This window comes from Phoca vitulina, unplaced genomic scaffold (genome assembly GCF_004348235.1).
Source record: "Phoca vitulina isolate PV1807 unplaced genomic scaffold, GSC_HSeal_1.0 scaffold40, whole genome shotgun sequence".
NCBI lineage: Eukaryota > Metazoa > Chordata > Mammalia > Carnivora > Phocidae > Phoca > Phoca vitulina.
The window spans coordinates 16,520,899-16,545,761 of NW_022589743.1; the positions used below are offsets into that span (position 1 = coordinate 16,520,899).

Below are 24,863 nucleotides of genomic sequence, written 5' to 3' on the forward strand. Positions count from 1 at the left end.
GCCAAGATGATAAGATGGGATCTTTGACCTCCAGAAGGTCAGAGAGGCAGGTAAAGTGCTTCGCCATAGTGCGTGATTGAAGGGTACGGAGAGGTGAAAAGTGGAGAAGAAGTATAGGGAAGTTATGTTATACAAACTGGCTTGTTGCAGATTGAGGGTGGCAGTAGGTAGGGGCTAGCCTGGTGGGTGCCATCTATTTTCTCAGGAAGACCCCTCAGGGTTTTGGTCACTGTGTTTTAGGTCTGGTTCTCAGGTCACAAAATTTGTTTTGCTTTGTATCTGGAAATGATCAGTCTTTGGGAACAGCACTATATTCAGGACTTGAGTGACTGTGCTCAGAACAGAATGACAATTTCTTACTCCAGAGTGAAGGAGGCCTTCCCTATTGACAGGATTCTGGGTTTTGCTAGGGTATTGCTTTTCTGTATCAAGAGATCTGAGAAATGAAATTTAATAATACCGAGCTTGCTTGGTGAGCATGGAATAATATGATAGAATACTTTGTGAGGGAAGTTAGAAAAAAGCTAAGGTTATTGATTGCCTACTATATGCTCGGTATTGTACTAAGTGCTTTTGCATACAGTAGGACATTTAATTCTCCCAGTGGGCCCATTATCCTCAATTTACAAATGAGGAAACCAAGGCTCTGTCCAAGCTGGTAAGAGGATGAACTTAGATTGGAACCAAGTTCCTCGGATTCTAAGAGCCCATACCCCTAACTGCTTCTATGTGCAGTTCCCATTTAAGCTTCATGAAAGAACCTTGTCCCACAGCAGAGAAGATGGTGTGTCACCTTGTTGCAGTATTTGTCTGCCTTGGGTGATTCTGGAGTCAAAATGACCCCCTCTATTTTTTCTAGATGTTTCCAAGTTTGTAGATCACACTTTGATGTGGTCACTTTTTTTTTTTTTTTAAGATTTTATTTTTAAACAATCTCTACCCCCAACGTGGGGCTCCAACTCACAACCTTCAGATCAAGAGCCACATATTCTACCGACTGAGCCAGCCAGGAGCCCATATGTGGTCATGTTCTTCGTTTAAATATGTTAATGCCATTACCCAAGCCCTTTTGTCCTCCTGTCTTCTTGCTTTTAGTTTGGAAGACATTGCATCTCTTTGGAGGGACTTTAAGTATATCTGTACACATTGATTTTGTGTTAATTTTATTATCTTAATTTTATGGGTTCTGAGATTCCTCCAAGCTCCTAACTTGTCACCCTCCTTCCTTCCTTCCTTCTCCACTGGATTTAAACTCAAATTCTGAGTCTGACTTTGGAATACTTGTCTGACTCCAATCCAGTTACCAATTTAGCCGTGGCTCTGTGGATTGCTAGCTATTGTTATTAACGTCCCTCCCTTCAGGCCCACTTCTATCTCAGATCAAATCCAGTTACTCACTGTACCTATATGTCCTTGATTTCCTACTTGGGTGTCCTTGTTTCTGTTGTGTTTTTGGCTTGGAATGTCATTCTTCCTATGAAGCCTCCTTGTCTGATCCCTCACTGGGAGTAATCACTTCTTCCTCTGGGTCTCATAGTAGAGAATTCTCTTTTATGTCTCCTTTATGGCACAGTATACTTTTGCTATATATTTCAATAGTTTGTATACATGTCTTTATCTCTCCTACTAGACCATAACCTCATTGAGCAGATTTATCTGGTTGACCTTTTATCTCCTCTAGTGTCTAGTTCAGTTCTCTGCAGGTAACATAGTAGGCATTCGGTGTCTGTTGGATGAATAGATGAATGGATAAGCAGAATTTAAGTTTCTGCTCATTAGTTTGGATTTCCCCCCTCCCCCCTTTGCTCTTCTTTTTTTCTCATTTCTTTTTCTTTTCTGTTTAACTTGCTGGGCTTTCCCTTTCACTGACTCACCCAGCTTGTCTTCACCACTCCCTTTTCTTACCCAGATTTTGCCTCATTCTTTTGCTATTAGCAGTCACTGTGTGGGAGGGCCACAAGCTGCTGGTCAGATTTTCTTCATCCTTTTGTGGCTTTATTCTGTCCAGGAATCATATGACCAGCATGGGCCGAGTGGTGATTACATTAAGATCTTAATAAAAAGCCCATGTGTAAAGAGAATAGTCCTTAAGGTTTGTTATTTTGCCTTCAGGGGGAAACTTTCTGATCCACATTTCAAGGGAGAGGGAAAAGAATCCTTGCGTACTTGAGAGGTATAGATCAAGGCATATATTCACACTGAATTGTGGGGTGTCAGAGGTGTCTTATTTGACCAAAGAAATAATGCTGGGAGCCACAGAAGCTTCCTCTAACTCTTAGTGTTGAATCCTGGAACTTTTTCTTTCTTTTTTTTTTTTTTTTTAAAGATTTTTTATTTATTTATTTGAGAGAGAGAGAATGAGAGACAGCATGAGAGGGAGGAGGGTCAGAGGGAGAAGCAGACTCCCTGCCGAGCAGGGAGCCCGATGCGGGACTCGATCCTGGGACTCCAGGATCATGACCTGAGCCGAAGGCAGTCGCTTAACCAACTGAGCCACCCAGGCGCCCTCCTGGAACTTTTTCGATAGCTGGAAGAAACATTAGAGATTTGTGTCATCTTACCTTCCTATTTTCCAGATAAGAAAACAGACCCAAGGAGGCTAACTGACAGGTCCATAAAAACTGGGATATTCATTGTCCAGCATTTACTCCCAACACTGAATGTAGCTTGTGGGGAGAACTATTAGCTCTTTGAAAGTGGTGGAAATTTCACTTCAAGTGGGGGCTTCAGGTCTCTAAAACTGGAAAACTTTTGCTGACATGTGGACTCCGGTTGGTAGCTGGTTGGATTGGGGGCGCAGTGTTCACCAGAAGGGCCCTTTATTAACTGTTGTAATCACTCCCGGTGGTTCCCTTCCGGGGATCTGCTCAGTGGGGATTCTGGCTGATAGGAATCTGTTCCTTCTACTTTTGAAAAGGGGCCCACGTTTAATAATAAAAACATTTCCAATCTTCCTTGCTCTTCCCAGCCCCCATATTCCACGTTCTGTTTCAGGCTTAATTTTCTTATCTCAGCGCATATTTGTGTTAAGTTTTTATTATGTAAGTCAGATGTCATTAGGAAGCATAGGAGAGACAAAGTGGCTTAGAGGCTCATGATGGGTTTTTGGTGCTCTTTAGGTGAATCTTTTCTACCTGACGGGTAGAATAATGTATTTTATTGTCCGTGAAACAGTGCTCAGTGAACCGGTTGTTGGCAGATATGGAAGGTTACCTATTTTGTGGCTAGGCAGCGGCAGTGTAAATAGATCAGCTGGCCCAGAACAGGAAGTCAAGTGCAAACAGGATGTGCTTGTCTTTACTGTAACTTTGTGTGTCTGTGTTTTGAAACTTGGTGTAGTTAAAAGGTCAAGACTTCTAGTATTTGAGCTTGACTGAAGATGTCTCTGTTTCTGGCTTGAAAAGGAGCTAAGGCAACTAGTCCTTCACTGCCCTCGCCTTTATACAGGTGCACTCTTTCTTCCAGGGATCAGGCCATTCTTCCTGGTGCATGATGGTTTTTCCTCACTTACACCATATTGCATCCATATACTTTATAAAGCGAACCCCCTGAATGCCTGCTGGTCTGTTACTTTTGGTAGATGAGGGATCCAAGCTGTGCTTGGCTATTTATTTCTTAATAACAATAGGAAATCTTAGCCTGTAATTCACCAGCCTTTTAAATTACAGATTCCTTTTGTTGGATTCCAGGATTTCTAGCACACCTTTTGAGTGTTTCCTGAGTGTGGTAGTTTACAAATTATCCTGGGGCTGTTGTAGTCTTTGAATTGAAAATTTCCTTGAGTGTTGAAGGCTGGATCTAATGCTAACTGTTGAACTGTTTTACCCCTATAGGCAAATTTCTGGAGAAGAGATTAAATAAGCAGTCTGCTTGGGGGCGGGTAGATGTCACTCAGCTGGTAAACAGTCATAGGAACCCCTCTTTTCTGAATCCCCTTCTCATTCCTCATTGCTTCCCACTGCTGAAATCTGCTTTATTATGTTCATCAGCAGGCTGGATTTGCATAATCCTGTGAGGAATAATCTTGAGATCTGTGGATTACCATAACCACTTGAGCTATTCTAGAGCAGGTCTATTCTTTTTTTTTTTTTTTTAATGTTTATTCATGAGAATCAGAGAGAGAGAGAGAGGCAGAGGCAGAGGGAGAAGCAGGCTCCCCACTGAGAGGGAGCCTGATGCGGGGCTCGATCCCAGGACCCTGGGATCATGACCTGAGCTGAAGGCAGACGCTTAACCATCTGAGCCACTTAGGCGCCCCCAGAGCAGGTCTATTCTGATGGTCTCCAACCATAGACGAATGAATATGGGACAGGTGAAAGTCTGGGTAATGTTTTTTGTGCCATCCGCATCCTTGCCACATTGCAGACTATGCTTCCACTTTGTAATTCCAGGAGCAAATAGGTAAAGTGGCACATCTTAGTAGCATCGATGAGAACAGCACTATGACATTTTGATATCAGCACACGTGTTTCTTCTCTTGAATCTGTCAAGGAGTGGTGAATATGAGCCAGTCTGCGCTCTATTGTGGGATATACCGGCAAAGAATAAAACCTGAAGACCAGGTTAAACACAGGCGTTCTTCCCAAGGAGAGATTATGATGAGGATACGAAGGTTTTCTTTGCGGCATGAGGTGAACTGGAAATGGCATATCACATCCTCGCAGGAGCAGAAAACATTTCAGCAAAGTCAGCATTATTTTCAGATTGAGATCAGACATCAAACCAAGCCAAAGGTCTCTGGGAGGAAGGGAGTGGTTGGTCTGGATTCATCGGATTCATCGCAAACTCCCATTTGACTTCAGTGCAGCAGGGCAGTTACGGAACACGGTGGGGTGGTGTTCGCTTCTCTGAATCCGGAGGCCAAGAGGGTTGAGGAGCTAAGGGAGAAAGTCTAAACTGGCCGCACTGTGGGAAAAGTGACAGACTTATTGGCAGTGTGGTAGAATTAGGAAGAAATCCAGCGGGCTGGGCTGCGCAGAGGCTAAACCACCTCTGAGAGAAGGTCTCCTGGGCTTATAAAGTTAAGAGCTCATGGGAGGGGCCTAGAGTGCTTTAGTTCTGGGAGGATCATTAGAGAACAACATTGAGGGGCACCTGGGTGGCTCAGGTCATGATCCTAGGGTCCTGGGATCGAGCCCCGCATCGGGCTCCCTGCTCCGCAGGAAGTCTCCTCCTTTTCCCATTCCCCCCTGCTTGTGTTCCCTCTGTCGCTGTGTCTCTCTGTCAAATAAATAAATAAAATCTTAAAAAAAAAAAGAAAACTACATTGAGCCTGATATATAGGTATCAGCAGGTCTTAAAAAAAGTAGATAGGGGATAGAGCAGATAAACTCTGCCACTTTAGAGAACCTTGAAAAAGATTTTCTTTATTTGTAGCCAGCTTTTTTTGAGCACCTTTTAGGTGCTAAGCTCTGGAGTAAATGCTTGACATGCATTATTTTAATCCTTTCTATTATCCTTTAAATGTAGCAGGTTCTGTTGTTTTTGAGGAAAATAAGGTTTAAAGGGATTAATTAACACCAGGGTTTAGAGTCCTCTTTGAGTCCACACCATACCGGACATTTGGCTGCAGTAACTTGTGTGTGGTCCACTTTGGAAAGGCAAACTGCATGATTTTGGCCCTAGACAGAACTCATGTCCCCAAGTGCTGCCTTTCCCCAGGGCATTGGTTGTGCCAGAGACCCACTCACCATACGAATCCCTGGCCTCATTAATGTTTGTTTGTTTTTTCAAAGATTTTATTTTTAAGTAATCTCCACACCCAGTGTGGGGCTCTAACTCACAACCCCGAGATTAAGAGTCACACGGTCCACCAACTGAGCCCGCCAGGTGCCCCTTCCTTAACGTTTCCATCCTGGTTACCCGGTAGTCAGTCAGTGGGATAGTAGCTCGTGAAAGCAGCTTCTTCAGTCTAGAAAAAGCCTGTCTGGTAAATCCTGTTTCCTGCACAAGAGTACAGGGGGATCAGGCTCTTAATTCTTGAGGAGCTTTGTCATCAGTTTTGATGGAAGAAGGATCCTGTGGTAATTAAACTGCAGGTCCGTTTATTCTGTTTTCAGCTTGTTTGAAGACTGTACTCTGAACTGCTTTCTTTCCTGATTGACTCGCCCTTTGGGGCAAAATGCCTGGGCTGAAATTAAATGTGTAGGCTTCTCTGCTGCAGTGTTCAGTCTGTCATCTCTCCTGAAGGCCACAGTAAGAAGCAGCCATTTAATTGGTCAGACCCCGAGGGTGAGATTTTGGCACAAGTCCGTTGGTTGGAATTACTTTTCCCTGAACTTCATAGCAGATGCCGAGGTCCCTCTGCAGATATTTGTCATAGACTAGTTGAAACCAGGGAGTTTTCAAGAACATTTATAACTTGTGATTATTGTGTATGTTTTTCACTTGTTTACAACAGTTATCACTTCAGGAAAAGAGCTCATTTATTACTAGCAGAAAGTGCAACCTCTCTCCTTTCCCTTCTTCAAATTGTCATTTTAACACTTTTTGCTCCAAGACCCTCGGCTGTGGTTTCTTGTCCCGTCTTGCTTGGGCTGTGCCTGTCGGTAGCCGCCAGCAAAGCTCTGCCCAGACCTGGATGTGTTTGGTAGAGCCTCTTCGATTTCTGGCATTTCTTGTCTCTGTTATTTTACTTCTCCATGTGTTGTTTTCACTGTCATTTGTATTCTTTGCAGTTCTTACCACAGTGCTGTGTATTCTGAACCAAAGCCGCTGGGAGGCCACTGAAGCCTTCTGTGCCTTCTCACGCAGGGAGGGGACGGACATGCCTGTTCTTGTTCATCCTCCAGGCTGTCCCTTTTCTGGCTTTCTAATGCTGTCATACCTGATAATTTTAACATTTTTCTGCTACTTCTAGAAACTCAGTCTGTTACTGTTCCTATTTTTCAAGTCATCTTAGCAGACACTACAAACTTATCTTCAGCAAGTGTGAGGTAGGCATGTTCCTATTAGGCCTTTCCCTCAAGGGACTGCTATGGTTATTTGGGTTTAAAACCCTTAATTTGCTCATTACCCTGGAATCATGACTGTGGCATTTTCAAGCATGAATTTGTGTCCTTTTTTTTTTTTTTTTAAGCTTTATTGCTGTTATTATTAGTAAGACTTCAAATACCTGGTGATCACACTTACCTGGCACCAAGGCTCAAAATTAAGCTGTAGACTCCTGTTTCACTCCCTTACCGTGGGAGAATACTTGAATTTATACAAATTGTTAGCCCATTGATTAAATGCAGTGCTGTGAGCGTGCTCACCCCCTCAGCAAGTAATCCTGTGGGGCGGGGAACTTGCCTGGTTTTGTTCTTCTCGGAGTTGCCGGGCTTGGAAGGGGGCTTGTCCGAAAGTAGTGCTAACCAGATAGTCAGATGAATGAATTAAACTTACCAGGAGGTGTCCGAGATGCTGGGAGAGCACAGACAGGGTCAGAGGAGGTTTTCCTGAGGAAATAAGTGCTGCACGAGGAGGGCTTGCGGGAGGTTCCTGAAAATCAGAATAAGCTTGGCATTTGAGGGACTGGGAGGACAGCAGTGGAGCTGGGGCAAATAGCTAGGAGGGTGAGGCCCTGAGCGCTAAGGATTTGCTTTCATCATTATTTCATGGGCACCAGTGAAAACACGTGTTCAAAGGAGAGTAATAGAGCGTTAGGTAGTTGAGACAATTAAGTCAAAAGCCTTTCCTCTAGCTGGAACAGAGGCGGGCATGAATAGAAACTGAAACCTCTTAAATACGGATTAATATTTCTCTTTAGAAGGTTGGGGGTCTATTCGTAGCATCAGTACCCTGTAAGTTTTAGTAGGTCGGAAATGCAGATGACTTACTGGATGTATAAATTAAAATTGTGGATTCTCAGGGATGGCTTTTTGTCTGCCGCACCTCTTACGAGGTCCTCAAGTGTTGAAGGGGTGGCTTGGTGCGCCGGTGATGTCCATGGTCTCTCCCGCAAGCAGCTCACTTACCTGCTCTCCAAGCATACGGGCTCTGAGTTACTAGTGCTAATGGGGAGGGAGTTGTGGGTGGTGAAAGCATCCCCCTCTTTCCATAGGAATCTTTTTTTTTTTTTTTTTTTTAATAATTTTTTTTTTTTTAAGGAGTCCTGAGATTTTTTTTTTTTTTTTAAGGTTTTTTATTTATTTATCTGAGAGAGAGAATGGGAGACAGAGAGCATGAGAGGGGGAGGGTCAGAGGGAGAAGCAGACTCCCCGCTGAGCGGGGAGCCCGATGTGGGACTCGATCCCGGGACTCCAGGATCATGACCTGAGCTGAAGGCAGTCGCTTAACCAACTGAGCCACCCAGGCGCCCCTCCATAGGAATCTTAATCACCCTCTAGCGTTGTGACCCCGGTCCAGTTAGCCAACCCTTAGGGCCCAGCCTCTGGGTTTACAGAAGGAACAATTTAGTTTGGATGTTTGCAGGATTATTGTATTAAAATACACAACAGATGCAGACAAAACCACTCACTTGGCACATGTTCGGTGTTTTGTAGTGTTTTTACTTTTACTTAAAAAATGATGTTTTCTAGGATCATCTGAGAAGGGACTTCTGAACCCCTGAGTCTGAATACATTCTATTTCTCCCTTGTCTACCCCTAAAATAACATGACAGGAAATTCTTTCACCTAAAGCTTTGATCCTTTATATTAAAGTCTACCTTGAGAACTGGAGGGCACAGGAGTCCTAGTATCTTTGAAGTCTGACATCTTAGTGTGAATGGAGGCTCTGGGAGCTGGTTTGGAGAGAGGCAAACATTTAATCAGTAGCCCCATGCCTTATTATAATGCCTGCCATTTGCTGAATGTCTAGTACCATCTTCTGCTCTTTATGTAATGTTAGAAAGCTCGTAAAGGTATGCTCCCTCTTTCTACTGAGCACCTACTCTGTGTCCAGCCTGTGAGATGTAGGTTAAGTTTATGTTCCGCTGAAGCTCAGGAGGCTACTTTCTCAAGCTCATTCAGTTACTCAGTATTAGAGCCAGGATTTAAGGTCATGTCTGACTGAGTTTAAAACCAAAGTAAAACATAGTTGGGAATTTTTATTTTAACTCGTCTATTTTCTAAAAATTGAGCCCCAAAATGAAATTCCTATCTAGGAAATGCACATTATCCACTACCCACATCCTAAGGACTGCTATGGAGGATTAGGATTTCAGGCCTTTGGAAATGTTTTCCTCTTCTGTGTTCCAGCCTGGTGAACGATCCCTTATGTCCAGCCCAGACACCACTTCAGCAGGGCTGCCGATCTGATTCAGGCCTGGGGTTCTAGAGTTCCACAATATATCTGTCTCCTCTGTGACTTAGGTGTTTGGAATTCTTTATTCTAAAACAACTGTCTGGGAAATGATCTCAGTATCACAGAGAACACACTTCACTGTCGCAGGCCCAGCAAGTACTGTTGTGTACTCTGCGACTCACTTCCTCGCAGATGCGACAGTTGCCCTATTTCATGCTCATTGTGTTGTCACCAGCGGTTTAAATCTTCCCTGGTCAGGGCGGGCACCGTAATAGGCAGGTTTACTGGAAAATACCAGTTGTGACTCGGAGATTCTGTTTTAAATTTAAACAGTTGTGAGGGATTTCAAATTTCCTTTCAAACTTATTTTTAAAAGTAAGCAGCCTTCCAAGTTGAGAGATGATTTTAAATTTCAGGTGAGTTCTTAAGATAAGGATTGATTCTTTATTATGTGGGTGATGTGATCAGCTGTGCCAGAGCCCCACCTAACCTCATCCCTTAGCTGGTGGGAAACTCAAGCTTGGTGTGACCAGAGAGAGAAAGAGCAAGAGACATGTTGGGCTTTCCAGCCAGTAGTCACTACTGAACATCTAGGCTGTGTCCATTTTATAGTTTTAACATGTTATTTATCGATCACTTACTATAGGTTAGGCACTTTATTTTTTATTTATTCTTTAAGATTTTATTTATTTATTTGACAGAGATAGCGAGAGCAGGAACACAAGCAGGGGGAGTGGGAGAGGGAGAAGCAGGCTTCCCGCCGAGCAGGGAGCCTGATGCGGGGCTCGATCCCAGGACCCTGGGATCATGACCTGAGCTGAAGGCAGACGCTTAACGACTGAGCCACCTAGGTGCCCCTAGGTTAGGCACTTTATGAATATTATTTTTTATCCCTACACTTGCCTTTCAACAGGGAGGGATTATTCTTTTATACAGGTGAGGAAACAGGCTCAAAAACCTTAAGTAACCCGTCCAAGGTTAGCTCCCCTTTGTTTTTGATAAAGGACTTTTTTCATAGTCCCTTTATGTCACTGTAAATGTTGACAAAATGCTCTGGCCCTAAGGAGAGATAACTAGTACTTGCCTCATTGGCTGTATTGATAAAATACTTGAAGGTTCCTCTGACCTCCATTTGTTCATTGCACCAATTTGGGTGCCTGCTGCAAAGTGGCACTTGCTAGATGCGGATAAAAAAGTGAAGACAGATGGGTTCCCTGCCCTTGGAGGTTCCAGTCTGCAGGTAGACAGGCTGTAAGCAAACATTTGTAATGACAGATTATGGCAGTGCCCAGGAGGGCAGCAGAAAGGGCAAGGAGAGAGCGTGTGACTGAGGGGGACTCCTCTACGTGGGTGGTGTGGGAGTTTCGACCTGAATGATGAGGAGGAGCGATCCAGGCAGGAAGGAGCTCGGAGTGCGAGACCGGCGAGAGGCCATCAGGGCTTGAAACTTAGTGAGCCGGGAGAGGAGCAGCACGGCACGAATGGGGAAGCCGACAGGGACTAGTGGCATAGGCAGGGTCTTTTAACCATGCCAGGAGTTGAGTTTTCCTTCTAAAATGCAGTGGGTGGGGGGAGGCGCCTGCGTGGCTCAGTAGGTTAAGCATTCGACTCTTGGTTTCTGCTCAGGTCATGATCTCAGGATCGTGAGATTGAGCCCGGCTTCAGGCTCCACGCTCAGCGGGGAGTCTGCTTGAGATTCTCTTCCCCTCTCTCTAAAATAAATAAATCTTAAAAAACATAAAATAAAATGCAGTGGGATTCCATTAAAGAGCTTTAAGTGTCTGTGTGTGTTGGGGAGAAAGAATTGGAGAGAGGCAAGAACGGAAGCTGGGAAACTAGTTAGGAGCAGTTCTTTCATCCAAGATGCCATTTTAGACTCTGGAATTACAATAGAGCACAAAATCCCTGTCTCATGTGTTTTGTTAATTCTAGTTGGGGAAAAGCAGTTCACAAGTAAGCCAATCATATCAGTTAGTGCTCTTATGCATGAGATTAGAAAATGACATTTAAACTGAGGGGTGAATGGCAAGAGGGAGCCAACTATGTGGTATCCTGGCAAGAAGAGTCCAGGTGGGACTCTTCCAGGAGCAAATAGCAAATTCAAAGGGTCTAGGGAGGGAAATGGGCGTAACAGATCAGAGATGGTGATTGAGATCACTGCGGGGGGACAGGTAGGATAGGGAGAGGAATTTATGAAATCATCGAGCTTAAAAATAGTAACCACAGCCACCTGCCAGGGCTGTCCTTGGGAGACAGAGTGTGGACAGAGAGGGTGCCAAAGACAGCCTGGTAGCTCCCTACCTCACTGAAGAACAGAGGGAGGGGGGAGAACCAACAAGGAGGCTTTTGAGATAGGCGGCAAACCAACGGTGCAGAGCTGTGGAGAGTGTTTCAAGGAGGAGGGAAGGGTTGCTCGTGTCTGGCACTGCTGGGAGGTTGAATAAGAGAGAGAAGTGTCACTTGGATCTGGCCACTTGGGATTCCATGGGGACCTTGTGAAGAAGAAATTAGGTAGAATGGTTTAGGCGAGACTGGAGAGGGTTAAAGAGTGAATTTGAGATTGAGGAAGTGGAGTCAAGTATTTGAAGAAATTCCGATGTAGAAGAGAGCCAAGAAAAGGGCCTTTACTGAGGTCAAAATATTTTGTTACTATGTTTTGCAAATATTCTACTAGATGCTTTAAAAAACTTTTAATTGAAATATGAGTAGAGAAGTATACAAATTGTAAGTGTATGGTTTAAATTTTCACAAAGTAAACATCTGTGTATATAACCAGCACTCACGCTAAGAAACCAAATGTTACCAGAAGCCCCCTTGTGTCCCCTTCCATTTATTTTCCTACTCCCGAGGATGATAACTATCCTGTTTCTAACACCATAGGTTAGTTTGCCTGTGTTTGAATTTTGTATAGATGGAACTGTTTAGTATGTGTTCATTTGTGCCTGTCTTCCTTCACTCATCGTTAATCTGTATTGTTGCGTGTATCACTGGTTTGTATATTCTCACAGCTGTATGAAAATACTGTAATTTGTTTTTCCATTCTCCTGTTGATGGACATTTGGACTGGTTTCCAGCTTGGGGCTGGGACAATCGTACTGCTGTGAACCTTCTCATGTACCCTTTTTGGTGAATGTGTTTCTGTTAGGAATATACCTGTAAGTGAAATTGCCGAGCGATGGTGTGTGTGTGTGTGTGTGTGTGTGTGTGTGTGTGTGTGTGTTACCAGTTTATACTGTGTGTTGTACCAGTTTACACTGTGTGTGTGTGTACACGTGCGTTGTACCTGTTTACACTTCTGCCAGGAATATTAGAGTTGCAGTTGCTTTAAATCCTCGCCAACAGTGGCTAGTATCCAGTTTTCCCATTTTAGCCATTCCAGTGAGCGATTGGTGTAATATGTTGGGTTGTACTCTGTCCTTTCTTCGTGACAAGGGGAGTTTTTAAATCTGGGAGGTCTTGGAGCGTGCCTGTGTGCTGATGGGAAAGCTCCCGTCGAGATGGAAAGCAAAGGCTCTGTATACTGTGCAGCCCGTTCCCCTCAGACTGATTTTGTTATTATTTGAGTGATTGTGGGATCAGGACGACTTCTTGTAGCCCTTAGAGCACCGGCTTCACAGTTTAAGTGATTTAGGGTCACATCTTGGCTTTACTACTCTCTAGCTATGTCCTTTAACAGGTATTTTACTCTCAGAACCTTGGTTTTCTTACCTGAAAATGGGGTGAAATCCCTAATGTGCCTTGCCGGATTGTGAGGATCACAGGATAAAGCACTAGGTAGTCCCTAGCTCAGTGCCTGGCAGATGAGAAGCATCCTTCCAGTGAAGAATGACTACTTTCTTCTTTACTTCTCAAACCATGTAATTACTTATCAGTTATTTCAGAGAGGCATAACTAAGCCATATTGATAGGCTTTCATAGCATTTCCTTTCAAAGTCATTGCAATTGTACTTTAATTGCTTTTTTAAGGATAATATACAAGATGAAGCAAAATGCATTCTGTATTAATGATCCTCAACGTGGACAACTTTTCCTAGTGCTCTTATAACCCAGCTGCTTTGAACAGTTCCGGGAATATATATGGTAGTGACCGCAGGTGGGCTTGCCACGGAGCTGCTTTCTGGTTTGCCACGTCAGAAGGGTACTTCTTTGAGGATTGAGGGCATCGTAATTAGGTTTTTTAAAAAGGATTTTTGTGAAGTCTTACACAGTGGGTTCACCCTAAGTCCGTTAATTCTGAGATCTTCTGTCTGTGAAAAGCCCATTGCTGCAGAAGTACCTTGGGACCCAGAGCAGTTAATTAAAATCCAAATAGATGGGAGGAGAACCTTGGGGACGTGACTTTACTGCCTTAGATTTGGGTGGTTAGCAAGATGGTTTGGAGCCGCATTGCACACTAGCATTTACTTTCCTAGGGCCCTGACATTCTTCCCCTTCTACTCCATGGGTCCATTCTGACCCTTCTCTCCTCCTTGGGAAAGCCCATGACAACCACTGATCCGCTTAAAATGATTTGCCTGGGGCAGGTGAACAAGTGGAGAAGTGACTGTCTTAAAATTACTTAGGATTCTAGGACTTAATGGGGAGAAATCACATTATCTCCCTTCTTGCCTCTAACTACGACTGTACTCAGCCTACCTGGGCTAGGTCATTTATCTTACCCTGTTATTAAAACTGTAATTTTCCTGTTCAGCAGAGCTTAGTCTCCCAAGAAATGCCAGGATCCTTGTCAGGCTGACAAACTCCCAGGTGCTGACTAGCCGTCCTGGCCCCTTCCCGCGGGGCTCCTCCAGAGGGAGGAGCAAGTTTTCTCATCCCCCTTGGCCTGACACCTCCCCTCTTTCTCCTGGGGCAGGCCCAGTGGAAGAGGTGGGCCCGGCAGGTTTCCAGCAAGCTCTGTGGGATAGCTGTGGGAGATTGTATTTGAGGCTGAAATCACCAAGTCCTCCTCTTTTCTGAGGAGGGTGAGGGGACTGGGGGTGGGGTGGGGAGAGTTTTAAGCCCTACGAGAAGATCTGGTCATTTTCTTTCAAGATTGGGAGGCTTGCAGATCGGAGAGCGGAGTTTCTCCCAGTGTGGCCATAGGTAGAGCTCATCACATGCCCCGCAGTTGGTTCTGCTTCCAGCCCTTTGGCAACATCATCATATGCCAAGTGTGCCTGTCGGTCTGGGGCCAAGGGAGGAGAAAATACGGCCAAGTTTGTGTGGCAGTGTTCAAATGACCAACTCCTTCCTTGCACTCCTTGAAGTAACCCCGAATTTAGTTGTTATTTAGGCGTAGCGTTTTCCGGTTTGGCAAGAGAGTACTTTTAACTGACCCCTTTAGGAAATGGTATTTAAATATAGGTCAAAAAGAGTAAAAGCCTAGTCTCCTGACGTTGGTACCCCTGTTCGGCTGGGCTGAGCAAGTCTGTAGGTATTTTAGCCCTGGAGACTTTCCACCGTGCCAGTCCCTTCCCCGCGTATACGTGTGCCCGGGATAAGACTCAGTCCTCCACCGGCACGGGGAGGCCTAGGCAATAACCCAGAGGCACATTTCAAGCCTTCTCCCAGAGCCAAGTCCTTCTGAGCCTAGTAACCAGAGACTTGGCGTAGGCCGATGGCTTTTCTTTCTGAGCTCGTCACAGGAGGCGGTTCAGATTAGAAGCAAAGTTGGGGCGCCTGGGTGGCTCAGTTGGTTGAGCGTCTGCCTTCGGCTCAGGTCATGATCCCAGGGTCCTGGGGTCGAGCCCCGCATCGGGCTCCCTGCTCGGCAGGAAGCCTCCTTCTCCCTCTGCCTGCCGCTCCCCCTGCTTGTTCGGTCTCTCTCTCTCTGACAAATAAATAAATAAAATCTTTAAAAAAAAAAAAGATGAGAAGCAAAGTTGAGAGAAAATAGTGCTGAGGGAGATAGGTTGTCTTGGTTCTCGGCTTGAGGAAGAGCTTTCTTTGCTCTCCTGCCCGGGCGGCGGAGTTGAGCGAGACGGCAGCGCCTCATTGGGCTGGAGACCGCTGGGGGCCAGGACCTGGTGGCCATGGCTTTTGCTGTTCCCGGGGCCCAGCAGGCCACCAGTGCTCCCTGCGCGCTCGGGAGAGCACAGGAATTTAAACAACAGACGGCTGGCCGGCCTGCCGTTATTTTCCCCTCGATCGCGCTTTACCAAGCGGGCCTGGCCCTCCTGCGGCAAAGTCCTCCTCGGCTCTCAGAAGAAATTGCCCCGTGTGCAGGAAAAGTTTGTTTTCTTCTTGTGGTTAACTGCATCCCCCTCCTTGCCTTTGTACTTCATTCGTTCACCTTTGTCTGAGGAGGCTGTAAGCTTCTCTTGGGTGACTTCTCTCTTCCCTCCGTTCCAGTCTCTGGTGAGAGGTGACATTTCTCCTGCCCCCAAACCTGTCGGCAGGTCACCTTCCTTTCTTCCTTCCTTCCTTCCTTCCTCCCTCCCTCCCTCCCTCCCTTCCTCCCTTCCTTCCTTCCTCACAAGCAGGGGGAGCGGCAGGCAGAGGGAGAGGGAGAAGCAGACTCCCCATGGAGCAGGGAGCCCAATGCGGGGCTCGATCCCAGGACCCTGGGATCAGGACCTGAGCCGAAGGCAGACGCTTAACCGACTGAGCCACCCAGGCGTCCCAGCAGGTCACCTTTCTTTCTGCTCCTGGCCCTTACTCCCACCATTTGTTATCAGCTTCCCTTCCTCTGCAGGCTCTTCATCTTTGGGGGTCTCCTCTACAGTCGATGCATGCGTCTGCATCGCTGTCTTAGTGACCTGGATCCTCTTCAGCTCCCACCCTTCCCTTCACGGCCAGAAGTTTCTTCAGAGAATAGTTTATCCTTAGGGTCTGTGCACATCCTCACTTCCCCGTCACTTTCCGACTTACAGCTGTCAGTCAGCTTCTCTCTTCCTTACCTGCTCGGGCCAAGAGCACGCTCATATTTTCCTAAAACTAGGTCCATCAGGCATTTTGTATTCCTGTATTCCACTCTCCGGGTCATTCAACAGCATCAGTCATTTCTTCTTGAAACTCAAAACCCTCTTCCAGATCGCCCACTCTGAGCAGTCTTCCTGCCACTGTTGTGATTGTTTCCCCCGCTAGCCCTTTAGGTTGGGCGCCCCCGGGGGTTCTCCCAGGCCGTCCTCTGTAACCCCAATGTCCAGTCAGTCTTTTGCCCTGTTCGGCTTTTCATGTTTCTGGTGGTCTGAGGATTCCCAGACTTTCTCCTCAACCAGGACTCTTCCCTTTGTGTGCCGTGTATCCACCAGCAAGTCCCCCGGGTACAAAATGCAACCCATCATCGTAATTGCCCCGCTTCCTTCACACACAGACACATGCCTCGTCCTGAGGGCTTTGTCCCTTACTCCTGTTAACAATTCCACTCTGTGTCCTATTGTGTAATTCAGAGACCCTGGGATTCATCCAAGACTGTTTTCTCTCCCCCTTCTTCCACCGCTTCAATCCATTGACACATCCCACGAGTTCTGTCAGAGATCTGTCTGTCCCTTTCTCCTCCTGTCTTGCCTCTGCCACACCAGCTGCCTGCTTCCAGCCTGCCTACTGTCAGAGTGCCCACTATAAAATGCAAATAAGATCACAAAACGAGATTACTTGAACCGCTCATTGTGTCCCACTGCCTATAGGATAAAGTCCACGTTCCTTACCATGGTTTTTCGTGGCTGCTTGTTTGCCTGCCATGCCCTCATCCATCCCACCCCTACTCTTGGCCCAACCAAACATTTTGTAGTTTCTTTAATGCCATGTTGCATGCTGTTTGCTTTTTCTTGAAAATTCCTTTTACTCTGGGCTTCCTGATGAATCCCCAGCTACTCCAACAGGAGGATATGTGTGGCACATCATCTGAGAAGTCTTCTCCGGTCACCCCTCCGCCCCTGAAGAGCTGCTTGTGTCTCTATCTTCATAGCCCCCGGTATGCTGTACGAATCTCTGGTAAGGCACTGATTCCTCTGAAATTTCTTGTTTGGGTTTTACATTTCTTGTTCCTCTCCTTGACCATGAACTCCTCAAGGGCAGGTTCTCTGCCTTACTCACCTGGCACTGGAAACAGCAAGGCACTGGCTTCACTAAAGGTTGCATGCCTGGGAGAGTGGCGATTCTGGCAGAGGCCAGCAGATCACCCACAGCCTTGTCCCAAGGTCGCTCTGCTTCTTGCCTTGCCCCCAGCTCCTCCAGTTACTTGACCCATTCTGCTGATTTTGTCACAGATTTCTCTGTCCTTCTTTGGGATGAGTCCGGAGAGCCAAATGGTAATTGTGGGGACACCTCTAGGTTTCCTTTTTATTTGAGCCTTGCGAGAGAAACTGTAGTTGAAGCATTGTTACAATGCTCGGAGCCACGACTGATCTTTATTTAGTGCCTCACAGCCTGGAGAATGTCCAGTGAGAAAGAGAAAGCACAGAAAGGTAGAACTTGTTATAAAGATGTATGTAGTCAAGCGGGGCTTGGGCCCGGGTCTTCTGAGTCCGGATCCTGTATTCCCTTGTATTATCATATGCAGCCTCAGATGCTTTTGTCAGCAGGTGATTTAGAGAATTGAAAAATCCCTCTTTCTGGGGGGGGGGGGGCCACACTGCTATTATCACCCTTATCTTGCCAACAGAGAACTCATCTGTTTAACTGCTCTTTCCTTTGTTATTCCATGTGAACTATTCATTACAATTGTCTTCTGGGAAGTTAGAGGCTTTGGACAAGTAAGAGTGAGTCAGAGAGAAATGTTGATGTGTAGGAAACGGAAAGAATGAACATGATTAGTTAAAATTCAAATATCGCGTGATTCATTCAGTAGTCCTTGTTGAGCCACCTGTCTGCTGGGCACTGACCCGACTCTCATGGTCCCTGTTCACACGGGGGCCACAGGCAAGCGGGGGAGACAGGTGTGGATCAGATCTGCCTATAAAAGTGAATGAATTCTTGGGCGCCTGGGTGGCTCAGTTGTTGAAGTGACTGCCTTCAGCTCAGGTCATGATCCTGCAGTCCCGGGATCGAGTCCCGCATCAGGCTCCCTGCTCAGCGGGGCGTCTGCTTCTCCCTCTGACTCTTCCCCCTCTCATGCTCTCTATCATTATCTCTCTCAATAAATAAATAGAAATCTTAATAAAAAAAAGAAAAAAGATTCTCTCTCTCCCTTAAAAAAAAAAAAAAAAAGTGAATGAATTCTAGATCAGGAGTCTCGGGAAGTGCTGCAAGCTAAAAAGGCCCGAGAGTCATTGGGGGACCTGAGGTTATAGTTGTGTGAGGTTATATCTGTGTTCCCCCTGCTGGGCCTCTGGCTTCCTCTGTGAGATGACTAAGGTTGAACCAGCCAGCTTCTTGTTAGTGCTTTCCAGCTTAGCACGTCTCTGAACTGCGATTTAATAAAGGCACTTTCCATAAGTCAGGAGGCAGAGAGCTGAAGGTACCGTTCTTTTGTGTGAACTGATGATTGAGCAGTAACACTAAGTGTTTCATTTATTATCTCTGTAAGCAGAGAGGTCAGGCTCCAGATGTCCATATAGACTGCCATGGTCTGGTGAGAAAAGCACACTTTTTTTTTTTTTTTTTTTTTAAAGATTTTATTTATTTATTTGAGAGAGAGAATGAGAGAGAGAGCATGAGAGGGGGGAGGGCCAGAGGGAGAAGTAGACTCCCTGCTGAGCAGGGAGCCTGATGCGGGACTCGATCCCCGGTCTCCAGGATCATGACCTGAGCCGAAGGCAGTCGCTTAACCAACTGAGCCACCCAGGCGCCCAAGAAAAGCACACTCTTAATCACAGCAATGCTTGGCGTTTTGGTGGACCGTTTTGCAACTGTAGATTATTCTGACATTTGAGGGATTGGGTTTTCTTCTGTGATCTTAAAAAATCATCTATCCCTTTGTCCCTAGTACCCATATTTGATATGTAAAATGGGAATCCTGTTCCAAAACTTCTTAATAAGTCCATCGAGGCACCTGTTCAGCAAGACAGCCCACATTAGTTGAGCATCTTCTGTGTGCACGACGCTGGTAGGCTGCAGTAGACACAAGAATAAGTCACACTGCCCTCAAGGAATGTATGGTGTAGTGGCAGCAGACAGAACAGAGTGTCAGAGGTGCTGAGGGAGAGGTTTAGGTAGAGTTGGAAGTACAAAGGTAAGAGTAGTTCATGCTGCTGGCTGGCGGAGGGAAAATCAAGGGGGGGGGTATGGTCTAGGAAAAGAACGTTAGGTTTAGGGTCAGAAGACCTGGGTTTTCAGAATCTCAGTTCTCTGTATATTAGCGGTGCGACCCGGACTTCTCTGAGCCTGGGTGGCCCCATCCATGTAAAGGAGATAATACCCCTCCTCTACACAGTCGGTGTGAATATGGGATCACATGCGTGTGCGCACGTGCACATGAATGATAAAGTTCCATGTCTCTGAGCTCTAGGAGCAGGTTCATGTGCCTGAATAAAGGGGGTTTCAGGCCACTTGTAATTGCTAAGGCCATTTTTTATTCAAAATTAGATCTCAGATTAAACCACAGCAGGGACCAGCAACCTTTCAGAGGTAGTGCGCCAGCTTGGCATCCCGTGTTGTCCTGGCGGATCAGGTGTCTGTGCTCTCCTCCTGGGAGCAGTGGCAACTGTGGTGAAGCAGGAGGTGGCAAGGAATCTGTGGCCCCCGAAAACACGTCCTCACCTCGACTCCTGACTCTGGCAGCGGGTGTGGCCTGAGTTGCCCTGCTCACGTGCGCCCTCGGGAATGGAGTGGAGCAGAGGTGTGTCTTAACTCTGACCTTTCTCCCCTTCCTCCCTTGCACCAGATTTTATCATGTGGGCAACCTGCTGCAACTGGTTCTGCTTGGATGGACAGCCTGAGGAGGCCCCACCGGCCCAGGGAGCCAGGACGCAGGCCTATTCCAACCCTGGGTACAGCTCCTTCCCTTCACCAACAGGCTCGGAACCAAGCTGCAAGGCTTGTGGGGCCCACTTTGCAAACATGGCCAGGAAGGTGAGTGTTGACTTTTTTTTTTTTTTTAAGATTTTATTTATTTATTTGACAGAGAGAGACAGAGCAGGAACACAAGCAGGGGGAGTGGGTGAGGGAGAAGCAGGCTTCCTGCCGAGCAGGGAGCCTGATGCGGGGCTCGATCCCAGGACCCTGGGATCATGACCTGAGCCGAAGGCAGATGCTTAACGACTGAGCTACCCAGGCGCCCCAAGTGTTGACTTCTTGGCTTTGTTGGCCGGCTCGGCAGCTACAACCTCAGCCCTCGGGCAAGCCTGCTGACCCCTCCACAATGCCTGCCACCTTGCCTTTGCCTGTGCGGTGCCGGTAACCCACACTGGATCCTTTCACAAAAGCATTACAGAAAGGCCACTCAAAAGCAAAGCATCTCAGCGTCAATTTGGACCCAGACAGGCCTGAATTCAGACCTCAGCTCTGCTGCTTACTAGCTGTATGACCTAACCTTTCTGGAGATTCTTTTCCCCCATCTCTAAAATGGGGGTACAGCCGTCGTGCCTATCTCACAGGGTCGTGAGAATAACATGAGCTGGACTACCAAGGGCCCCAGCACCGTGCAGCATGCGGCAGACACTGGTGTCACTCCCTTCATTAGCTGTCGTTGTGAACGCCTGACTGCAGATTAGCCTGGTCTTCGTATCCCGCGCGGTGCCGAGGACATCTCATGTACATCCAGACCCCAGCAGGACAAAGACTGGGGCTCCTTTCCTGTAGCGATTTCATGAGAAATGCTCGGCAACCGTGTTGTCCAGATTAGCGAGCAGCAGGGAAGTCACTGGCTGGATGATGGCGTGTGGGTGTGGGCCATCCTGTGCCAGTGCCCAGGGGCAGCCCATTCTCCAAGGTCAAGCACGACCGGGGCTGAGGGTGAACGCTGACCTGCGGTCTGCATTCTTCTGCAGAACAGAGAGGGCTGTAGCCCTGGATGTGAGGTTAAAGTGGCAGTGATGGGAAATTTGAGAGGAAAAGCTACTTTTAAAAATTGTTTTAGAGAGAGACAGCGAGAGAGGGAACACAAGCTGGGGGAGTGGGAGAGGGAGAAGCAGGCTTCCTGCCCAGCAGGGAGCCCGATGCGGGGCTCGATCCCAGGACCCTGGGACCATGACCTGAGCGGAAGGCAGACGCTTAACGACCGAGCCACCCAGGCGCCCTGAAAAGCTACTTTTTAAGCTATGTGCTGTATGCTAGGGACTGTTGTGAGCAATTTAGATCTTTTGGTTTCATTTAAGCCTCACAGTAACTCTATGGTAGAGGTTTTAGGGTCCCTAAACTCCCATTTTACATATGAGACACTGAGATTTAGAGTGTAACAGTTAAGAAAGAAAGAAACTGTATTTGTCAAGTTCCTGATAAATGGCATAAGAGAGATGGAAATACTTCTCCTTTTCCGGCTACATAGGTAGTGGCCCAAGATCACATGGTTATTAAATGGCAGAGCTAGGATTCAAACCCAGCTCTTTGAACTCTCAGGCTGTCTCCCAGAAGACATTCAGCATGTCCGGATTCCTGCAGCCTGCAGTGCTGACCACCCGCCCTTTCGTACCCGCAAGCTGAAGGAGGATTGGCATTTTGCCTGCGCCTCGCTGTAGTGCAGTGAGGCTGGGCACGTAGCAGAGCTTTGTCGTGATGCGCCTGGCTGCCCCGGTCACTGTGAGGACACCACCAGAGAGGCCGCTGTGGGTCGCAGGGGACTGTGGTACGGCAGGCTGCGGTGCCGCTCCCTTTACACTGAGACTGGAAGGCTGAGTCTATAGACGGAGGCCGAAGCAGGGACTGGAAGGAGCTTGGTGCCGCATGGCCTCAGTCTTCTCAGGGATGGAGATGGGGGTGGCTTTGGGATCTGAGGTGAAATGGAAGGAGGCCCGGGGTGACTTGTCACATGCCTGGCACTGAGCTTGGCGTTTCACATGTCTTCTCTCTTTGAATCTTTAACAAAATATATACTATTATTTGTTCCCATTTTATAGATGAAGAAATTACTCTATTTTTTTTTTAAAGATTTATTTATTTATTTATTTGACAAGACACAGCAAGAGAGGGAACACAAGCAGGGGGAGTGGGAGAGGGAGAAGCAGGCCTCCCGCTGAGCAGGGAGCCTGATGTGGGACTTGATCCCAGGACCTCAGGATCATGACCTGAGCCGAAGGCAGACGCTTAACGACTGAGCCACCCAGGCACCCCAGAAATAGCTCTATTTAAGGTGGTTGTTTCAAGGACTCCTCAGGTGCATCTAGAGTCTGTTGGGTAGTCACAGGTCTTGCTGTTTTCATTGTTTTACACTGAGAAATGCTAGGAACAACTGCTGGCCGAAGTGGCAGAGTAATTAGCATGAAAGGACCTTTGTTTAAATGAGGCAGCGTGAATTTGCCGTAGGTTTGTTTGAACCTTTTTTTAAAAAATATCATTTATAGTCTGTGGAGTGGGGAACAGAGAAGGAGCAAAGAGGACAGTGACGGTGACCAGGCTCAGGGACCAGCATGCTAAGCATGTTGAAAAGCATGTTGGGGCGCCTGGGTGGCTCAGTCGTTAAGCGTCTGCCTTCGGCTCAGGTCATGATCCCGGGGTCCTGGGATCGAGCCCCACATCGGGCTCCCTGCTCCGTGGGAGGCCTGCTTCTCCCTCTCCCTCTGCCCCTGCTTGTGTTCCTGCTCTCGCTGTCTCTCTGTCAAATAAATAAATAAAATCTTAGAAAGAAAGAGAGAGAGAGAAAGGAAGAAAGAAAGAGAAAGAAAAAAAAGAGAGAGAGAAGGAGCCTAGGGGAAGGCCGGTGAGGAGGAGCCCTGTCCGGCCGAGGAGTCTGGGGAATGCGTGTGTGGCTGGGTAGGAAGAGGGAAGGGCAGAGGAGCAAGGGCGAGCAGGCCCCGGAGCATCCCTGAAGTTGGTGCGGCCGTTTGCTGCTGGAGGTTTGCGTGTCCTCTTGGTGTGTTTGCAAGCATGTTGGCTCCACTAATTCATCTTTCAGGCCCCCTGCTTCCTCAGTCGCACGCGGTTTGCTTCAGTTGAGACGGACGAGTTTCCTTGGCTCATTCTGCCCATCTGTGTTGATAGCCAACTTCTCCTTTGCGAACTGGGCGTTCAGCCTGGAGCGCCGTCCTATTCCTAGAGGGCATGTTTCGGATGCAGGCCGACTTCAGAGCCCCTGGTGAGCCAGGGGACGCGGAGAAGCTGGGTTGCTGCCTTTGCATTCTGGTCTTGTCTCCAATAAGCCGTGCATGTTTGAAGAAAGAATAGAGAGTTGTTTAGATCTGGCTGATGGAGCATCTCAGGGCTTTTTAATTGTGTCAGGCTAGGTCTTGTCAGACTGCACGGACTTGAGTCACGTTCCATGTCCTACAGCGTCTGACACTGAAGCCTCTTCATTGCACTCCCAGTCATCCTAAACGCATTTCATTTCCCAACAGAAAAGCCTTTGATATAAAGGAACCCCCAAGACCCCGAAACGTCCATTTTCCACCTGAGCGGCTGCAGGTCCCAGAACCGTTAGGACGCTAGTGCAGCCCTGCGTCCTTTTAAGTCGGCCTCTGAGCGTGTTATGGTCTGGCTGTAACTATAGAGAGTGAGGGAGCTTGATATGCGTCCTTTCGAAACGCCTTTCGCTATTCACAGTCACACGTGGGTGGTGAACGTTCTGCCCGCTTCCCCGTCCACACGCAGGACTCCTGGACGGAGCCGGGCTCCGCTGCCTCAGCTGTGGCGCCTTCGCCAGCCCTGCGCCGGAGTCCGATTTCGGTGATGAGAATCTCAGTCTCCCGGGCATTCTTGTTACTCTGCATTCAGTTTTCCCTACTTAGAAAAGAGGGATCAGAAATAGGTTAATGCTCAAGTTACCAGAGGATGAAAAGTTCTTCATTTCTTTAAAGGACTGGTGAGTGTGCTCCCGGGACCATCCCAGTGTGCCCAGGAACTCCCTCTGCTGTGGGAGTGCGGCTGTGCTCGGCCGGAGCAGAGCTCAGTCCGATGTCACTGTGCGGGCTCAGGAGCGAGCGCTGGTGTGGTGTGGCTTGTGCTGTTGTGTGCCGACTGCGGGCTGAGACCTGTGCGCGCACAAACCACGAGCTCCCTGATCGGCTCCAGAGGCTCCACCCCTTACCCGCCCCCGTAGCTGTCTGAGTGTTTGTCTTGGATACGCTGTTTTGTGCCACTGGATTCCCGGTGCTCTGAGTGGGCCTTCCTGGGGTGGGGGAGCCTGGGCACAGCCTCTGTGGATGGGGCACCGGGCGGGGGTTTGGCGATGGAGAGCCAGGCCCTGGACTGGGTCCTGCTGTCGGCTTGGGCGGGGCCGAGTCAGGCAGCGTGGCCTGGTGGGAAGGGCGTGACTGTGGGCATTCCACAGGGACAGGCTTTGAGCGTGAACCCCAGCTCTGCTGTTCCCTGCCCGCCCTTGAGTGCGATGCTTCATCTCTCTAGGCCTCGCTTGCTTTGTCTGTGACATAGGGAGGTACATTAGTAATTATTAGTGATGTGGGTTTTTTTTTTAAGACGTTTTATTTTTTATTTGACAGAGATAGAGTACAAGCATTGGGGGAGGGGCAGGCAGAGGGAGAAGCAGGCTTCCTGCTCAGCAGGGAGCCCGATGCGGGGCTGGATCCCAGGAACCCAGGATCATGACGTGAGCCGAAGGCAGACGCTTAACCGTCTGAGCCACCCAGGCGCCCCGATGATGTATGTTAATACGTGATACAGTGATAGAG

General features: G+C 47.6%; 1 protein-coding gene across 4 annotated transcripts in view; it reads left to right on the top strand.

Moving 5' to 3' along the window:
- RFFL (ring finger and FYVE like domain containing E3 ubiquitin protein ligase) overlaps positions 1-24,863 on the top strand; it is a 67,220-nt gene that overhangs the window by 28,205 nt on the left and 14,152 nt on the right. For all 4 annotated transcript variants that reach the window (XM_032428487.1, XM_032428486.1, XM_032428485.1 and 1 more), the window contains one exon: positions 19,970-20,157. In XM_032428487.1, coding sequence (XP_032284378.1) covers positions 19,978-20,157 — 180 coding nt within the window. In that variant the 5' untranslated portion in view covers positions 19,970-19,977. The remainder of the gene's footprint in view (positions 1-19,969; positions 20,158-24,863) is intronic.